The 21008-nt window shown below is 40.0% G+C and overlaps 1 protein-coding gene across 5 annotated transcripts in view; it reads right to left on the bottom strand.

Annotated features, from left to right (window-relative positions):
• The window catches only part of rptor (regulatory associated protein of MTOR, complex 1), a 197297-nt gene that overhangs the window by 103252 nt on the left and 73037 nt on the right, over nucleotides 1-21008 (bottom strand). For all 5 annotated transcript variants that reach the window (XM_084342522.1, XM_084342524.1, XM_084342523.1 and 2 more), the window contains exon 7: nucleotides 12971-13146. In XM_084342522.1, coding sequence (XP_084198648.1) covers nucleotides 12971-13146 — 176 coding nt within the window. The remainder of the gene's footprint in view (nucleotides 1-12970; nucleotides 13147-21008) is intronic.

Raw genomic sequence — 21008 nt, 5'->3', positions numbered from 1 at the left:
ACCATGCTAAGATCACATAATAAGAAAATAATATAACAACTGACAACAACCGCATTTGATTTGTTTAGTGAAGTACTTGATATTTCGCCAAACTCATCAGGTTTGAAGTCTGAAGTGGGTCTAACTGTAGGAATTACACAACATGACTTTGACGAAAATATTGTATTAGGTGACTCAAAAATTATGAGTTGATTCAATTCAACTGGTTGAAAGTTTACAGTGAAAGAATTAAAAAACAAGGTAAAAGCTACTCTTGTCCTAAAGCTACCACATTAAGCCTGTCACGATCAAGTATTAGCGATTTAGTTTTGCCTGGAAGCAAATTCAACTTTCCAAAAGAATAGAAGTCATACATGGATTGGGAATCTGTATCCAACAATTGATCCACCCTGACTGTGTTGCAAGCCTTGGCACTCACATTCAAAGGGTCTTCCTGATGCTGCAGAATAATAAGATCCCTCATGACACCAGTGTGACTTAATGTCTCTTTAAAGAACAGCAACAGGCCCCCGAGTGTCCCTGGCACTCAAGGAACAAAGAGGAGGAAGGATGTAACCAGCACAACTTGTTCTGAAGTTTTAATGATCAGCAACTGTTTGAATGCAGCTCATAATATGCACAATCTGCATTGGTAGAGCATGTGCCAGCCATAGATATAGAACAGGTGCCAGCTCTTTGCTGTTAGTCAGAAACACAGATATATCATTGTTTCCCCAATACAACACAATCCAATCCGTGTTCTGCAATTACTTTTGAATATCCTTTGAAGCGCAGATTAAAGATTTTGTTTATGATTTCGCCTGTGTCTGATGCAAAAGGGATATGGTGAATCCCCAGACATAAACAGAGATGAAGAACTAAAAATGGAGTCTGGCAGAAACAGGCAGACGGGCCAAAGTAAACAGAGCTCAGACCAAGCAGGAGGTTGCATCAGGGAGAGCGTGATTCCACCCAACCCCTGTGCAGGGAGATGTAAAAATCCCTCAGGCGTGGAAGGTAGGAGAAGGGAGCGATGAGGAAGAAAAGAAAAGGATAGGAGAGGAGAGGAGAATTTGGTCACAGCGGTATCTTTTGTATTCTTGATCCACAACGTGCCTCAGAAAAGCCATGTTAGTGTTCTCAAATGATTCGATTCTGATTTATGCACTGTGATGAGAATAAATGATTCTTCAAATGCATATAATCACAGTGTATGAACTCGAACTCTAGATTTTTCCCCTCTGGCTTATGAATTCCCCACAACAAGAATAAGACAGAGAGACCGACGGTAAATCATTTAATTGGAAAATGTTTAATATTCCTATAAGAACATGCAAATGATGTATAAAATGAGTATCAATCAAGCTAAATTTCATCCCTGTGACAAACTCAAGAGGGGAATCATACAGGGCTGCAGATGCATGCATATTACACCCCATAGACCTCGCTTAAAGACTGCATTATACAAGCTCAATGCTATGAGGCTGAAATGTTTGAATATGGCACGGGGTCAGTTTAGAGTGCTTTCCATCAAGGCTTGGGTGATATCTTGTCGAATCTGGTCTCACCTTAAGCTCATTGGTGTTTATGAAATGTCTGCTGAATGCATTGCAGCCAGATGACACATCCGGCGGTAGTCACTAATTAGAGGTGCATTTACACCTTCGCCATTCAAAGGAAAACATATCAAATCAGTGTTAATGTAAGTACTACAACCTGAACGTGGAACTCTGTCAAAGTAGGACAATAATTATCTCAGCCATGACTCAAGCTTGGAAAATAAATTGAAAAGCATGAGTCAGCCAGAAGTGACAGACACAGCTTGTTTTATTATTTCAGAAAAATATTTCCTAAGACTCAAGAAGCAGCAATTTAGAAGAGAATATATTTCTTTTAGGCTTTTCAGGTGAACAACTCATTCATTACATGAACCAGGTGATCTGGGAGATATAATATATAGATATATATAAATACTGAGTGACAAACCGGACCAATGTAGCCAATGTAAAACTGCTATCAATCCAGTTTAGTTTACATTTGGTTCATTGTAAATGTTGCTTCTCTGTCAATCACACTTTGACAGATACTTAGGTCCCTATTTTAATCACATAAACATAAATAGAGAGCGAGGGCAGAGACAAAGAGCCATGCTGGTGGCTCTTTGAGGCTGTGCTCAGAAACATTAGTGCTTTGGGATAAAAGCTAAACAGACAGGATGCCAACATGCTTACAGTAACAATGTTAACATGCCAATGTTGCTCAGTAGCACAGGAAAGGCTGGTTCACCTTTGACTATTCTGAATGTAAACATTTTTGTTGTGATTACTACAAGCTCTGGGATGCAACAACAACAATGGCTTGCGGACTTAACGTTGCTGGAACAACAGAATACGGACGGCTCAGCTGACAGAGGTAAAGGAGGGCTGGAGGGCAGAGATGAAGAGGAAATTGAGGGATTATTACTAACAGAGAGCGAGGCGGCCAAAGTTTAATTGGATGCGTGAAAAAGAGAGTGAGTGTGCAGATGCTGGGGCGAGAGGGTAGGAGTGGGCATGTACATATTAAAACTTTTAGAAGGGAAATGAAGTGGATCTTGTATGAGGAAACGACTATACTGCTCCCAGGGTGGCTGGTGGGGGAGGAGTGGAAGGAGCAGAGCGTCTCCTCTGGTCCCTGCAGCACCGGCTGTCGGTTACAGCTCATTACTTCTTCAATCAGCCTTCTTGTCCCAAGTCAGTGTCTCCATCAGTCATGTGCTGGAGGGACAGCTAGGTGATCTCAAATCTAATCTGCTGTGGTACTGACCTACAATATACATGAGATACAGTATATCACACGCAGTATGTTCTATGAAAACAGCTAAATTGTATATATGATGATGACTGTGATCCTGTGGTATGAACTACAAACTGGTGTCTTAAAATACATGTTGAAATCCTAATGAAGAAAAGTTTGAATATAGGTAACTCTAAAGAAGAACCCTCAAACTTTGTTGTTTTAAAGGAACACCGGAAATCTTCCCCGCATCAAAGTAGTTTGCAGTTGCTCCTTTGGAGAAGACAGCAGGTATTTCATTACTGGGGGTTCTCTCCTCTTTCTTTAACCAAAATCTGTGTCATTCCCATTCTGTTGATGCTTCACACAACCAGCGCTTCTATCTTTGGCAATAACTGTTCTAATATCACGTGTTGTCTACAATCAACTTCTCGTTCTTTCCTAGCTTCTCATCTCTTCTCCCCCTCTGTGAAAGGTATCTTGAGTCTTGAGTCCTGAGTGACACCTGAAAGTGGCTCAACATCTTATATGATCCACATTATTTTTCATATTTGCTTGTTCTTGATTTATATAGTGTATTCATATTACTGTTGTTGTCTACTCTGTCTATACAGTATCAACTGAATGTCTGCTAGTCCATCTTGGAAGATCACCCTTCATTGTTGCTCTCCCTGATGATTCTCCCCCATCCAAATTGATGGTTTAAGGATAGACAGTCATATGTTGTACAGATTGTAAAGTCTTTTGAGGCAGAATAGCAGTGATGGGAGGTAACCAAGTACTGCAATTCAGAACAATTTAGGGGTACTTCTACTTTACTTGAGTATTTCCATTTTCTTCTACTTTAGATTTCTACTCCGCTAGATTCTAGAGGCAGATTTTGTACTTTTTAGTGCACTACATATTTGATCATTTTAGTTAATAGTTACTTTTCAGACTGCATGCTGGATCAGAGACAACGTAGCACATTTTTAGTATGGATCCAATCATCAATAATATAATATATACTGCACATACATGTAAGTATATGCATACTTTTACTTTTACTTGTACTTTTGAAGTGTTATGACAGATAGATTAAAGTACCAAAAAAAGGTACCATTGGGTACCTGTATCGAATTCCAGGTACTGGTATGGGTTCAAATGGGAATGGTATCCAACCCTAGTCACCACTGACATCCATTGTAATTGCTCTCTGTATTGGGCTGATAATCAAACTGAACTGCAGTTTGGTTTCACTTCAATTTATTAAGTCTGTCATCTTGTTAATGTTGGCCGATTTGTGACTGGGGCCAGGATTGGGAGGTTTTGTTTTATTTTGCCTTAACCAAAAAGTAAAGAGTGGTGTACCTGTCTCAGGTGACACGGAAACTGTGGCAGAACATAAGAACATCTTCAGGAAAGTTAACATCCAGAGACCAAAGAAATATTAAATGTAAGCTATACCAATGTAGCTATACCTCACAAGATAGCTACTGTATATACAGTAGGACTGTGATGTTGGCATTACTCATTCTGCAAACAAACCTCTCATTGGTCGAATGTTTGTCCAACCTGAGGAAACAATATGTGGACAGAGATTCAGAGCTCTTGGAACTACAGCACTGGGAAAGGCAAGGCTGCAAAACTCAATGCCACATTTCAAGCCCAGTCTTATTTTGACACTGAAAAAGACTTTCAGTGGAGTTCCTGTAATGTAGCATGGCAAAATTCTTACTGTTAATGAGCACAAAAGAGTGTGTTAACTTCAAAATGGTCTGTATGTGTAAAATCCATTTACTAGTAGAAACTATGTAGAAAGACAATGAGAACTAAAGGATGTGGCATTTCAAGTGCTTCTTTCCAAATTTCTCTTTGTTACATAAGCTAATAACACTCTGCTCATTAAGCGTCAGCAGGCTCCTGAGCTCTGGTACAACTGCTCTTGTTTCAAAACAACCTTACAAATGATAACACATTATGATTAATGTGCTTTTTGATCATTAATAAGACAAATGTGAAGATGGAGAGGGTCCTGCCTTATCAGCACAGAAACACGTTTCATTACTGCTATCACTTTAAATTAACATCAAAGTGTAGTGCTAGTGGTATATTGGACATATTATGGTGATTAAAAGAAATTTCCTCAGCATGCAGGGGTCTTTGACCTCGCCTACAGCGCAGTTTAGACTAAACGAAAAATCCACCCAAAAGACCTCACATATGTTCTTTCCTTTAACATCACAGAGCTCCATTTGAATTTGTGAGTTCTAACAAGTTTCACTTCCAGCTGAACAGCACAGAGACAGACTGTAGTGATGATGTCACCTAGAGACAAATCTGACAGTGAATAATGGACCAACTGTTGAGACTCTGTGACAGCAGCCATGGTGACTTTACTGGGATGGGAGCACATTTTCAAACTCACAGCTGTAAAAGCCTTACTTTCAAATAAAACTCATTTGGATATATAGTAATTAGTAGATGATACCTGATGACACCATTCAGTATATTTAGGTAGACTATTAAACTGTCCAAAATAACTTGAATATGTTCATGTGATTTGATGAGGCATACATTGCGTGACTGTATTTAATCTATATACTGTATACAGACTGGTGATACTTAAGGCCTTTGAACTCCACCTAGTTTAACACCTATGGAAGACTCTTGAGTGAAATGTTGGACAGAACTCTCCATCTTCATCATCAGAGCACTAAATGAGACATTTTTACTTTGGTATGGTTTACATTCCTCCATTCAGAGATCAGAGAATCCGCGCCAAAGAGCAGGGAAGCTGTTCTGGGGCATTTTTTGTGCTGCAAACTATCGTTGGTAGTGTATTTGAACGTCAGCCATCTGTGTGTTTTGAAGAAATAAAAAATGCCCCACAAGTCACTTTTTTTCTCCTTTTGTTGATTCTGTGGCGCATCAGGGGGGATTTCATAATTTATTTGACATCAGCTAGATCTTTTACATGGAAACACATGGAAAAACAAGGAAGGTGGAGTTTATACAACTATCACAAAAGGCCCTGCTAAATTTCTGTATGAAAAACAAGATTAAAGTTGTATCAGTATATTTTGTACCTCACTGACTCTACTTTCTGCAATGAAATTTAAAGGTCCATAATGTTAAAGTAAGATTAGTAAGTAAGCTTCATGTCTTCTTGATTACAATGCAGGTCTAGGTGCTACATTATAAACACGCTATGAAAATTACAAAACACTCCTCTGAGAAATGCACACAGCTGTATTTAGACACTGTGCCTTTAAACGAACTGTCAGGACTTCCTTAAGGTTGTGATGTCACAAATATACAGTTACAGCCCTCAGCCTTGCCCCCCCCGCATGGATATAGTTGCAAGAACACCAGCATAGCCGATGCAGAAACACGGTGGTCGGCGCTTGCTCAGGCCTGTGAGAACTGACCAGAGCAGACTGGGCTCTTTTGGGAGGCGGGCCTTAAGGGATGGACAGAGGGTGAATAGAGGTGCTGCAGCAACAGACAGTATGAGAAAAATAATGTGTTTTTTTCACATAAAAGCATGTAAACATGTTCTAGTAAACACTTTTAACAGCTTTACAATTTTAACAACTGTATCCAACATTTGCACTTTCTCTTTAAGTGTAATAGCTGCTTTGGCAACTGGCAGCCAGCAGCATGAGGCAAACTACAGATCCAGCCATAGAAAATATTTAAACTCAGTAAAAAGATATGGTGTGACATCAGCAGAGAGTCAAGCCTTTGAAACAAGACGAAGCCGAGCTATCAGATCTCGCTATCAGTATGTATGTTTGATGGGGTTTTCTGAGGTAACGCTCTGCTCTCCTCAAATCCATAGAGGTCTCCAGAAAGTAGTCAGCTCAAGCATATGCAATGTTATGTAACAGTTTCTTTGCAAATCAAGAGACAAGAGAGGGGAGATGAACGTGTCGACATTTTTATGAGTAATTTACATTTCACTTATTAAAGTCAAGGCTCCAGAACAAGAACAGTGTAGTGCATATGTTTGTGTGTGTGTGTGTGTGAGAGAGTTAAGGCAAATACCAATTATTGTAAGTGTTTAATTTCATTGTTCCACCAATAGGAGCTGGGAAAGGGGGGAAAGATATGTAGCTACGTTTGTTCTCAATGAACATAATGAGGCCGTGGTGTGTGTGTGTGTGTGGTGTGTGTCAGGGAAGAGCCCGCAGAAAGAAAAGCAAACAAGATGTGGTCATGAGAGCCAATTAAAATCTCATTTGTGTCCCTGCTCTTAAAGGTTTGCGTACTGTATACTGATAATGGGATGATCCTTGAGGTCACCATCTTCCCCCTCAAAGCTCAGCAGCGAGGTTGAAAGGCTTACATGTACGCATCACCATCAGCATTAGGCATTATGTATACATTGCCTGGGTCTAAGTGTATACATAATTATTCACATACATGCAGCAGTGCAGTTGTAGGGGGGATTGCATCTGTCGAGCTGATGGTATCGGTGTAATATTGAAGAGACAGAAGCAGGCACATGCTGAGGAGTTGGCTCAGCCTGCTTTGCATTCTGCAGAGATTCATTGCTGCTGCCTGATTCTCCCCTAAAGGGTTGAATAACAGAGGTGCTGCACCCTCACGTCTGCCTGGCAATGATGGTACAAGGTTCGTCCTAGACGATCTTTATATTTTTCAAGAGTGGCCAAATGTGGCTCTTTAAAAAGTAAAAGCCATATTTGCTTCTGGGGCAGCACAGTACTCCTAATGTATGCGTTCCCATCCATGTTAAAACGACTGTTAACATGTTGGACAGCTAATACTATCAGGAATGTCATTTTGCAGGCATTTAAACTAAAGCATTGGTGACATTTTGACCAATTACCAAAGTTATTACTGTTCATTCTGAAGACAGCATAAATGTTTGAACCAAATTTCATAATCATCCATCCAAAAGTCATTGAGTAAATTAATTTCATGGTGGTGGTACTGTAGGAAAAAAGGAGGTGTTTATCAAGGTCATTTTACAGGACATTGTCCGGAAACAGTATTTTTCAAACTACTGCTGGAATGTGGAAAAATATTCAATTTAATCTGCCCTGACTAGTTGCACAAGGGTTGTATACAGCCCTTGCCTCTTGCTAGTAAAACACTTCATCACTCTGAAATGGTAAATGCCACCTTTATTTGTAATAGTGAACAATGTAATTGTTAGTTTCTTCGTGAGGACAAAATGGAGGATAATTACCTTGCTGCGCTAAACAGATTACCATAACACCAAATCATCAAAGACCTTGTGTCCAATTCTTGACTACAAGTAAACTGGGTTATTAAAAATGAACCTGCCTGCAGAAACATTAAAAAACTAATCTAAAGTTGAGTTTGTCAAGTTTGGCATTAGAGGCAGTGTGAATCAAGGAAGCACATCAATTCCACAAAGTAGTATAGATATAGACTACATGGATTATGTTTGAAGTAGTTGGAACAAATTGGCTGTTAGATCTTATTAGTTTGAATTACATCCCTTTGTGACAGCACAGCCATAGTAGCTAATTTAGTTCTTTGTGTGGATATATTTTACTGGATCATTAAGAACTTTGACCTGCTAGTGGTGCTAGATGAAAAGTTAGGGGATCACGAAAGTCTTCAGGATTCATCCTCTGAGGATCTGCAACACTGCATCTTGGTATTTTCCACTGAACCAAGCGGTCGACCAACTGACAGTCTAAATGTACCACTAGACTGCTGACGCACCCTGAGCTTTTATTCCTTCATCCGGTGTTCCTTTTTACTTCCTTACCCTGCAAACCCCTGGGTTCATTCCGTTTCCTCCCTCTCTATTTTCAGATGCTCACCTCCTCCATCCCTCCCCATCCATCGCAGCAGTGGGGAAATCCCTTGAAGATGGCGCTCCATCAGTAATGATTTTCTGCTCAGCAGAGCAATGAAAGGTACACATGCACTCTCTCTGCCTTGCTCTCCCCACCTGATTCCCTCTCACTCTCTTTCTCTCTCTCCCTCTCTGTGTAAACCTCATCATCAATCCCTCAATGCATCTCATTAAAGATTTAAAGCCAAGGTAAGCGGGTACATCACTGAATCCCTCCATCCGCCCACTCTAACCCTGCCAAACTCCACCTTATGCCCTCCTCATTTTCTCGCTTCTACTCACTCTAGGGCTGTTTGAAAATTAAGGAGAAGACAGCTAGACATGTCTTTATTTAGAAAATAATAAGGGAGGAAGAGAGGCAGCAACAAACTATGTGAATATCAGGAGGAGGGGGAGAAGTGTTGAAAGGGATCTCCTGCATCTTAAGACACTGGAGAAGATTTCCAGGTCTCTGTGAAAGCTGGAGGGCAGGTTGGTACAGATGCAGGCCACAGCTGGCATGTTTAATCTGGTGTGGAGGTTTTTCTCGAGCACTGGGACTATTCCTAATCAAATTGTTATTCTCTACCAAACCTGAAAGGAGGACACTGAACAGCAGCTGTATATGTCTGGAATTAGCAATGTGGCTCCCAGTGGCACACAGTGATTGCCTTGAATGCCTCCACTTTAAAGCCAATTTATGTAACTTCTGCTGAGCAGCGCTACTGAGGCCACAAGTGACAATTATGGGATGACGGTAACTTCTATGACTTAGTGTAACAGTGGTGCAGAGAGAGAAAAACTGTGATTCAGTGAACTGAATCTATAACGTCAGTTTCACAATATCATTTAAAGCAACATTATGTAGAAATAATGTGTGGCCGTGACAGAGGCACCAGTCACCCTATTACAAGACACTGTACCATCTAAATGATGTTGAAGATGTTATTTTAAAAGTAAAAAAGTTACAATATGTCACTTTAAAGTTTGTAAATGTTAGCTGCCATTAGCCACCACAAGCTACGAGTCAGACCAGACTGAGAAACGTTATATCAATAACACCACTGAAGACAGGGTGTGTTTTATCATGAATTCAGCATTCAGGTGGAAGAATGTGTTATTTCTTCTTTCCAAAGTTGCGGAAGGTAGTTTTTCTTGAATATACCTTCATTAGAGATCTCAAGAGGGAAAACTAAATACCAAAAATAAATGATTGGATTTGTCGATATGGATTTCAAAGATAAACAATGCAATTCTTTAATAGAAATACACACTTATACTGAGCAGATACATGTTTTTCTTCTGTCAGATTAATATGTATTCGATCTATTTCTATATTGTGTTCTTTGAGTTAATGAATAATGAGTAATAACTGTAATTATTCTCCTTTGAAGCTTCGTGTTTATGTACTGTATCATTAATGCTAAATTAGCTTATCAAACTATACTGGGCTGTGAGGAAATTTCATATATAATGCATATATACAGTAATATATGACTGAATTTCCCCCGATTCATTACAGATCAACACATTATATTCATTCGCACAAACCACTGAAGTCCGAGCCATTAATATGAACGATCAGTCCCAAAATTTCTCTGCAAGCCACAACATCCATTTTTGGAGGCAGAGGGTATTAAGGAATAGTTCAGTCAATATCATCCAGCAGGCTTTTAGCAACTTGTTCTCAGAATGGTATGTTGGTAAGGGATATCAATATTAATGGCATAATCCTGAGACCTCATTATGCTGAAGGTCACGGTGGGATGTGGATTTAGAGCAGAGGAAGATAAACGAAACTCTTCAACATTTCTGGCAGAGAAAAAACATTCAGCGAGCTGTGGGGCACTTCCTGAAGGCAACCTGTCATTCTCACTTACACACTTTAAAAAAAGTTAGCAGCTTCTTTCAAATTTTGAGTGGAAAGTGTATTAAATCACCTCTGTGACTTTATGTGTGCACAAAGTGAATTCAGTCATTAAAACGCAAAAAAACTGTGCAGTAATGATGTAAGTAATGATTTATGGCACCAAAGGAACTTGCAGATATTGTCTGTACTGTATGCTACTACACTGTGCATGGAAGATGACATACTCAGCTTCTCCAAAAATCTCTTTAAACCCAGTGGGTGATGATGTGCTGGTGGTGTCTTTCTCACATTTTGTTATTTGTCTGCGATTTTATTTTAACACACTCCATCTCTCTCGTCATCTCTCTCGTCGCTGGAAAGCATGTTATCATGTTGTTGATGAAAGTTCTCAGTCGTCCGGTCGGGGTAATTCATAAAGAAATGTTATCATGTTGCGTGCATGAAGGTAAAGTGAAAATAACAGACCAAAAGCAAAGAACAATAATGTGAGAAATACATAGAGCTGACTCTACACCCTTCTAAAAAGACACACAGACAACTAAATAGGCCTTTTCCACTGCAGCCATTTTGACTTGTCCAAATAGAAAAAACAGAAGTGTTATCAACATAAACAACACCATTAACATATACTAAGACCTTGAAATCAAAGTAGCTACATAAAATGTATCTATTATGTTGAAATTTCACGGTAGGTAAAGCCCAGGTTTAAGGGATAAAGTGCATGTCTACTATTAAAAAAAAGAAAAAAAACTTTAAATGCCCTGGGACATACCTGAAAATCTGAACTTTAGTGTTGCACGCACTGTTGGAATCCGATATTGCCACATCTTCAAATCTAAGCAAGTAGAACTGTGATTTAATTATACAAACATTTGTGATGAAGTGATTACTCAAAGTTAATGAGCTAACCGCTAGAAAGCCCGGAATATACTTGTGGTAGTCTGTCGCAAAAACTCTTTAAGCTAGCTGCATCTCTGTCAGTTATCATTGGCTAACTGTCAGCTAAATGCAGGTTAGTTTAGAGGTTTTTAAGAGCCATGTTTTTTAATTTGTGGTGTGACCGGGCCAAAATTTCAGCCAGCCCCCCAAGTACAAGAAGAAGAAGAAGAAGAATCAACACGTTTGTAGACTAAAACATGTTTTTTAAAATTCTTGAAAAAAGAATTGACAGTACAGTCCTCTGAATGATGCATCTTGTGTTAACCTATTAAGAGACGGGGCGCCCATTAAAAAAGCATTCTAAAACCTAAGGTGTTGGTTTTCTTGACAGAATTGTCAGTGTTGACTAAAACCTTCATTTCTCAGCCGCTGGAGCAGATAGAAACTTGGAATAAAAACAATATATGAGCGTTAGCGAATCACGAAAATATGATCAAAGAATAAGACTGAGAATCGGACCAAGAAATCAAAGTCAAGTCAAGTACGCAGCGCTAACACTGAGAATGGCCTAATTTGCTCTCATCAGCTCTCAGTTCTGTCAGAGATAACAGCCTGTACATACAGGACCTGGAGTTACAGCACATGTGTGTGTATAGAACATGAATGACGTGTGTGTGTGTGTGTGTGTGTGTGTTGTTGACAGGGAATCAGAAGTGATGCAATCACCTTTGCCGGGGTGTGCAAGCCCCACATGCTCAGTGTGCCACACACACAGCTGACGGGCTGATGTAACCCGTGTGCTCCTGTGGTTTAACTTGACACTCCACCAGTACAGTCCTCTGAATGATGCATCAGGCTGCATTTACATCAGGCCACTGTATCAGCCAAGTCTCCCAAATGAAACACATTTGCCTGAATATCTTTCACCTGTTTACTAGAGACGACTCTGCAGATGATGGATGATGTCTGTTTATATTTTTCAGCAGAGCTGAATATTTCTCATCATAACCGAATACAGAGCACGGTGGGAGCTCAGCTGCTCTGTGGACAGGACACATCACTGCGTCCTCAGCGTGTCTAACTTGCCGCCGACAAGTGGCAGGTTTGACTACAGTAACTGTGTTCCTTTGTATGACAGTTTCAGGGAAATAAAGCATTATCTAGCTGAAAATGAATCCATAAATCTCAACATTACGTTTAGATTATGATGATTTATTAATTATAACCTCAAATTAATTACAATAACCTGAAAACACTGTGTTCTGGTCAAAAGAGATTCATACAGGATCAGTAAGCCCCAGTTAAATTGAACTATAATGAGCAGAAAAGTTTTTAAAATTCTTTCAAAGTAAAAAACATATTTAACATTTTCTCACCTACAGAGAAAGACTATAACCATACAGCCTCTGTGTATACATTTTAAGTTTCTCCCCCTGCTGTTTAAGGCCTGTTTGGGTTCATTAATAAGAGACACTGTTTAAATGGTAACAGTTACGAGCAGTCATCCCAGCTACACCATTACCTCAGCATGAATGTAGGACAGACGCTGAATGCACCATCTGGAATTCCTCTACGTTTCAGATTTTAAATGTGGACTGTGAAACTGTTGTAGCAGAGAGAGGGGAAAGAACGTTTCAGAGAAAGATTACCATCGGAGGGCGATCTTGATGGGTGTGGTGAGGCAGGAGGTGAAGAGGTCAGCGGGGAGGTCGGGGTTCATGGGCAGCAGCTCGCTGGCCTCGCAGGCAGCCAGCTGGATGCAGTTCTTCATTGAGGGCGGCAGAGGCATCTGGGCGAGCGGGTGGCTGGGATTGATGGCTGCCACCTAAATAGACAAGACATGGCAGTGTACTCTTTACATATGCTTTACAATCTACAGGTATCAGTCATCATTTTGTCATCATAATTCGTACATAATGTGATTTGTTTTGCTGGTTTATTCTGTACACATAATATCTCTTCTTGGTCTCCTCTATAAACACAGAATATATCATTTCTGCCACTTCTATCTGTCTATCAGAACAAAAACAAAAGACATATTGCATATTATAGTTCTGTGTGGGGAGGGCCAGGTGGAGCAGGAGAATAGCCGCTGCAGTTGCACAGAGCCGGCCAGCTCTAGAGGAGAGTCAGGTGAAAAGCAAGACCTCCTGGAGGAATAAGTCACATCAGATTCTGCTCTGATCCAGAGCTGTCTAACAACATCAGGGGAGCTTGGAGATTACTTTTTACATTTTGGAACTGCAGCAGTGATCTGTGGAGGTGACCACCATTGTCAGGTGTTCATTATGTTGGCTGTCGACTGGAGCTGGAGAGGACATATACTTTACTTCATGAAGAGAGAGAACCAGAATCTCCGATGAGTGCTGAGTTGAGTGAGAGGTTGACATAATTCAACGCACAGACACACACCCTCAGTGCCAACTGTTGCTCGCTGGCTTATATCTAATGTACAGTACAGTAATCTGGCTTTTTGGGGCAAATTAACACTTGCGCAAGTAAGTAAATATCCAGAGATATTTTAAAAAGTCAGGAGTCAGGCTGCAACAGGCACAGAAAACAATGTCAGTATGAATCTGGGTTTCAGACCCAAAACACTGAATTATTGAGCTGCTCCACAACCTGACCCATCGTCTGGGGAACTGAATGACAGTGTGACAGACATAGTAGAGGAGCTGGGTACCAGACAACCTGACTTTAAAGAGGTGAAACTTGTTTGTGGTCAGTGTTTGTGTCTGTCAGAGGACTCAGCACACACTGACGTGGAGACACAATTATCAAAAAATAGCTTTGAGCTAAGCTGCTGCTATTTTTTAAAATGTGGAAGTTGTTGTTGTCGTTGTTGATGTCTTCTTGATGGTTTTTCTTGTTTGCTCTGGTGTTTCAGTAGCTAGAAATTGGACAAATCCTGGTTTTGCTGGGATACTAAAAAGATCAGAGTACAGACAAAGCAATGAGTAGCAAGGTGACAGGACTATAGAAGCAGACAGGAGGATAAACTCGAGCCAAAGACCAGATAAGACATGAAATGATAGGTCGGAGACAGACTGAAGAGTGGCAGCTGCAGACCGATATAGAAGGATAAGTAATGACGGAGGGAGGCATGGAGAACAAAAACAACTTTGGCATCTTGATACTTGAAGTGAAAACAAGTTAGAAAACTAATCTGAAGTCCAAGTGTGAGATTGTCCAAATGTCCAGCAGAAGCAACAGGTGAAGGCTTTAGCACCCTGTTACCACCTACGTAAGCCTGCTCCAACTGTTGTCATTATTGTTGCAAGCTGTTTGTGTTTGTCAGATTTTGGCTTCATCTCATCGCTCCGAGAAAACTTTTCCAGAAGGACAAACCAACTATCCACTTAATCATTTGTCAGCTTTTTCCACAACAGACTTCACTGAGGTCTGAAATGTATGTCCTCATGAGTGAGCTCATTCTCAGTTATAGTATTGTTTTTATTTATTAACTGAACTTCTCCATTAAGCGGCTGTGTACCACAATGAAAATTAAAGAACTTGGGCAAGAAAATTCACTAAAAACTGAAGCAGACAATGCGTCCAACTGTTTGCTTCCGTAATGGTCAGCGTGGGATGAGCAATCAAAGACTTATTTTTGTTTTGTTCTCCCTTTGTTGCATAAAAACAGGAAATTTGACTGCAGAAGATACAAATAACTGTTTTTTGTAGGTTTGCCACTGTGTGCTTCCAGGCAAAACATTATAATTGACGCAATGCAAGAGACATTTTAAGAACGTAATGGTAATGTGATAGGTTATTGATCCCAGGGAGGAAATATTCCTCCTGCTGGCCCCCTTAGCAGGCAGTCTTCAGTGGTAAAATATCCTCCCGTCTATTCTAAAAACGGGATTAGCTCGTTATTACCTCACTGTGGGACGGCTCAGTCGATACTTGCGAACGTGAAAAATAGAAGGGGCTTGCATATGATGTAAAACTTTAATTATATTCGGAGCTCTTGACTATTTATGTGTTCATTGTGCTGTTGTACTGTTGATTTGTTTGCTGAGAGTTCAATATGGTTTCTGTCTTTTGCTGAGTAGACTTTAATGAGCTGTGAGTCTTAATGAAGGCAGTAATCCAAGACTTTCCTTTATCATCTCTGACTGCTGTCGGTTGCTGCTTTTATTTTGCGAATCTACCTTATCTGGGTAACAAATTAGAGAGGGAGATCATTATTATTATTATTATTATTATTATTATTATCGTCATAGTTATTGTTATTGTTCCTATTGCTGACATTATTATTGTCACTATTACTATTATTATCATTATTATTGCTTTTGTTAATAATAATATTAATAATAATAATAATAATAATAATAATAATAATAATAATGTTATAGTTATTTCCTCTTGTCATCAAAACACAACTCTCTATTCTTCCAAGAAACACTGCATCATGCTTCCTATTCATTTTTAATCGTCTCTGAGGACAATTTTTTTTTTCACTGACAGCAGCTCTTGAATTTGATTCCATTACTGTGCCAACAGCTCTACACCTGATAATGTCAATGAGAGGGAAAATCCATTATTGTTGGTGAGATTTTTGCTGATGACATGTCAGATTATAGTTAAGACTCTCGCTCGTCTTCCTATGACTACACAACATAACATCACAGTTTCACAGGCCTAAATTTGGAGGAAAAGACAAATTAAAACTAGCCCTGCAGGAATTAGGTATTTAGAGCGAGCTCAATGTGGGTTGAGAATCAAAAGATTTTTGGAGCAAACGTTTGACATTTAATTGGTCAGTGTTTGGGAGGTCTCCAATTGTGCTGGCTCCCACATTCTTCCTGTCAGGCCCAGTTTCTGAGAATAAAAATCTATTTTAGAAGCGCTTCAGACCCGGTATGGCATCCGTCCTGAGTGATCTGATCACAAGTGGGTTTAAGCATGTATCTTGAGTGACCACATGTGATCAAAACTCACTTCCCCACTCGATATGCACATCAACACGTCCATCACTGGGACAACATAATGTTTTTTTACACAAAGAAAGAAAGAACTTTATGTATAGCCAAAACCAAAAGAAAAATTCATGAAGAATTTGTTGCAGACAGCATTTCACAAAGTTTATAAAGTTTCTCTTAACTCAACAACTCACAAAATTAAGCAATATTCAAGAGAGTCTGGGGACTTTCTCCATGGGCAACAAGGAAGATGTCAATATTGATTACCGTTTACAGCATATGAAAGATTTGACATGCTTACAGTCAATAAAATGTTGTCTTCATTCATAATTTTGTGTAATTGGTTTAATCAGTTGAAACAGTGTCTTCAAACAGCTGCTAAGTGTTGGCAGCTAAGACACATCTAAGACATGGAAGCAGACACTGGTTCAGTGATGCCACAACAAACTAGCATTTTTAAAAGTAAGGAAACAACTTAATGTGTTGTATTTGATGCCGAATTTGCAAGAAGGCACAAACAACTTAGAGATGTGTCAGAAAGAGTTTTGCGATGTTTATAGCGGATCTCTCTCAAAATTCAACAACTCAACAACTCTCAAAATTACACGATTTGTGAGGGATTCTGGGATTGTGGTTAACTAGTTCAGTAATTAGATCGATTGAAATAGACAGTGTGTTTACACACATCTGATGCTAACATCTGTAGGTGAAGAAAGCCCAAACAAGTAATGTGTATGTGTGTGTCTGAATGGGAAGCAATACTTGGGTGCGGCAGTGCCACTGACTCCTCGTTCAGACGCAGAGATTGACAAAATACTCGAACTTCCATAGTTTTAGCAGCAACATATCTGTTATTGAATTATTTATTTCTCTTCTCTTTTTCTTATGAGCAAAGAGGAGTAAACAAACCATTCAGATAGCAGCTTCTCATTTTTTAGCTTGGAGGGATTGGTAAGCTTTGGCAGCAGGTCATCTCAGCTGTGGCTAACCAACAACAATTCTGTGAGTAACTTGTTGAGAAACATAATGAAACTTTGCTGTTGTTCGTTTGCGTGACTGTACTCGTCCAAAGATTGTTTGTGAGAGAAGAGGCTGCATCCTGCAACATCAGCACACAAGCAAGTTTTTTTTGACGTCTCAACATCTTCCGAGTGATGCATTGTTTCTCAACTGGATTACAATTTCAGGGGTTGCATTCTTTTATTAATATAAGTGTTGGCAAAAGCATCAAAATATCAAAACATATCAATACTGAACATTAGAAATGGTTTCAATACTCGTTTTTCACAGTAATAGTAATAGCATATTAACATTATTTAAACTAGGTGGTTTTGAATCAGGACCTTCAGCATTTGAGTACCATAACTCGTGAAAAATAAGGTGTGTCAGATTCAACTGGCTACAACTGTTATTCCAATATGTCAGATACATATTTAATCATAATTAAGGTAATTATAAGTATCTGATTGGACCCTATTCATCTGATTCAGGCTCAGGATCAGGGCTCTGCTCTGCTCAGGATCAGGGCAAGAAAACTTGATTGAGACATCCCTACTATCAAACTTCATACATTTTATTATAAAAGGTAACCTCACCTAAAATTGCAAGAAACTATTACATTATTTTTTTAGTTTTGTTTTTTACGATCAACTATTGAATTGATGATAGAACTTGCAAGTGAGAAGGTAGTACAAAAGGGTTAGAGCAGAGGGGCTGGATTACAATGTGGAGGCCATTTATTTAGGCTTACTAAAGTTACTAAATGAATCCAAAACGAGGCACATCACAACATGTTGGATTTAGATCATCAGGTGTCAGTGATTTACATTATGACATCATGCGTTGGCTCGACAATAATTAATCATCACGACAATGTCACAATGGGAGAGAAAGAGCAATGAGAGAGTTACTGGTCAAACACTGTTGGATGAATCCTAGTGAGACACGTTTTCCCACCCATGACTTGCAGAGCAGTCAGAGTTGGCTCATCATTTGCCTCACGTTCTCACGAACACTTTCTCTCACTACTGGGTCTAGCATGTGCTCAGTCTGTTGGGACTTGCTAAGCGGAGGATACGATACATAACTGCTCGGGGCACCTCGCAACATGGCAGCTCCTTTGCATCTCTCCATACATTAATACATGTGTATAGGTGCTGTTTATGCATGTGTGTATTTTAGGCCAATGTGTGCGTAAAATAACAACAGAATGAGGAAAAATAATTACCCCTAGTGGGATGAGTAAAGTATGCCATCTTTTTTTTCTTCTTCTCCCTGTTTTGCCAGCACTATACTGTAGCAGCAAAGCATTTATCTTCAGTCCTCTCTGCCTCACAGTTTGGCGACGGCTGCATGAGAACAACTGGACTCAATATGTGACCGACAATTTGATTATTATTTGGATTGTGCTGATTTTGATTTTGATTCTACTTCAATTTGTTTAACAAATTCCTGCACTAAAAAATTGGCTTATTATTTGGAACATTTTCAGCTCCTTCCAATGCAGAACCGGTTTTCAGAACTCAATCTCACCAATGTTGCCTCTTCCGACAGTTGCAATGTGCCAATTTCAGTTTGATCTAAAACATTTGTGTGCAATGCAAAAGGCTGTGATTTGATATCACACACCTTGCGTTCCTCACTGTAGATAAGTATGTCGGCATAAATCGCAAACTGTTACCGTTACCTTGAAGAGCTTGTAGACACCCTGAACAGCTGTTTACTGCAGTGTTAAATGTTGCTTCAAGTGCTGAAACTCTTTCTGTGTTTGCAAACACTTTTAGAGCTACAAGTAGGACGTCGGAGAAGGAGCAGATATTGGCCGCGTTTCCCAGATTCGTTAAGAAGCTCTTAAGTGCTAAGATCTTCTTAGGAGCGCTCTTAAGAACGCTGTGAAAGAAGGATGTGTTTCCCAGAGTCGCTCTTAGCTTAAGAAGATCTTTCACTAAGAAGGAAATGTAAGAACGAGCTGACCCACTCTTAACAGCCTTCTTAGTGACCGAATGCTCAGTGATCAAGCCGCGTCAGGGAAATTTATATCCTCCACTTTGCGAAATAATAAAACAATGCTCAGTGTTGAAATGTGCTCATAGCTGCGGACCACTGGCGCAAGAAAAAAAAATAAGAAAATGGTAGATGAAAAAAAACCTTTTTATTGAATTACACGTTTAAGTTTTCCACAACATCTGCATATATGAGTTTATAGTACTACACATAAAAAAAACAACAACCCTGTGGCATTTCACAGATATCAAGGAAACAGATGTATTAAACTCAGCTGAACCTCATCCAGAGAGGCTTCACCTGCTACTCTATATAAATGCGTTGCCAAAGTCCGCGCGTGTGAGAAACCACGGCTGCAATACAGCACATTCTCCCTGCGAACCAACAGCGTCGCCGTGCGCGAAGCCAGACGGTTTACATAAATGCATACGTGCGTCAGCACTTCTCCGCACTGGACGTGCTGTCAGACCGGGCTGTCCAGGCAAAGTACCGGCTGCCCCGTGCGGAGATCCAACGGCCGTTGGATCTCTTTGCCTGGACAGCCCGGTCTGACAGCGCACACACACACACACACACACACACTTATGCGCTGATAAAGAGGTGGGTGATCGATCTGCCTGGCATCGATTGATTCAGTTTCAGCAGCACCGCGGTGGACAGCTCCCACTAAGAGCTTCTTAAGAAGCTTCTTTGGCTTGATCTTCAGGTTCTCCTAAGAAGGCAGTTAAGAACGCATCTGGGAAACACCCGTATCTTAGCGCTCCTTCTTAGCCGAACCCTTCTTAAGAGCCTTCTTAAGTCCTTAAGAACGATCGAATCTGGGAAACGCGGCCAGTGTCTGTCACCGAGTGGTAGAACACAATGATAGCCCAGTCATATAAGTATAGATAGAGATATAGTTTAAGAATATTGCAGATAAGCACAAGAACACTTTTCTTAAGGGCTGCAACTAACAATTATTTTCATTGGTGATTAATCGATAATTTTCTTTAGAAATATACTCGCTGTTTGGTCTATAAAATTGGGCCTCCAGAATCTGATACAAGTTGGGGTAAACCCACACTACCTAAGGCGAAAAACAAATGATCCAGAACGCTGCTCGGCAAACAGGACAGGAAAAAAATGCGGATCCCTTCTGTGGGGCCTCAAAAAATTCACTTGAAAAAAAGAAGACAAAAAAAGTCACGAAAAGCTTTTGTGTTCTATTCATAAAACTGCTATGACCTGATTCAAATGCTCAATCTTTGTTTCAGTTAAGCCAATCAAGCAGCAAAAGAAGGCTTGTGATGAGACACTGTGGATTTATGTAATGCCTCCCTGTTCCTGTACATATACTGCACAGCCTTCCTGCTCTCTGCTAGTTCAATAACTCATTAGCTGACTCTATAATAAGTGGTGGAAGAAAGGCCCCAGCCGCTGAAGCTCAGATCTTACTATTTACAGAACTGTTTTCTATAAGAAGATCTGCACACATACATGAATAAATCATGATAATAAAAATCCAGAAGAATAGCCTTTTACTAATGAGTGGAAGTATAATAATGTATGTAACTGTGCATGTGTCTCTTTTTCTATCAACATGCATATCTCATTTCTCTTTGAAATGCTTGCAGGCATGAGTGGGAGCCCGCCTGTTGCCGTTCGAATGGATCTGTGCCAGTCTTCTTGTAACATAATTCCTCTTCTCTCTCTCTAATGAGGAAAATGTCGACTCGCTCGCGGAGAGCGACACCACAAACAAAGCGGAGCGCGTTTCTAA

Source organism: Pagrus pagrus (genome assembly GCF_965226575.1).
Source record: "Pagrus pagrus genome assembly, chromosome: 2".
Classification (NCBI taxonomy): domain Eukaryota; kingdom Metazoa; phylum Chordata; class Actinopteri; order Spariformes; family Sparidae; genus Pagrus; species Pagrus pagrus.
Note: the sequence above shows the minus strand (reverse complement) of the source record. Positions and strands in the feature narration are given on the sequence as shown.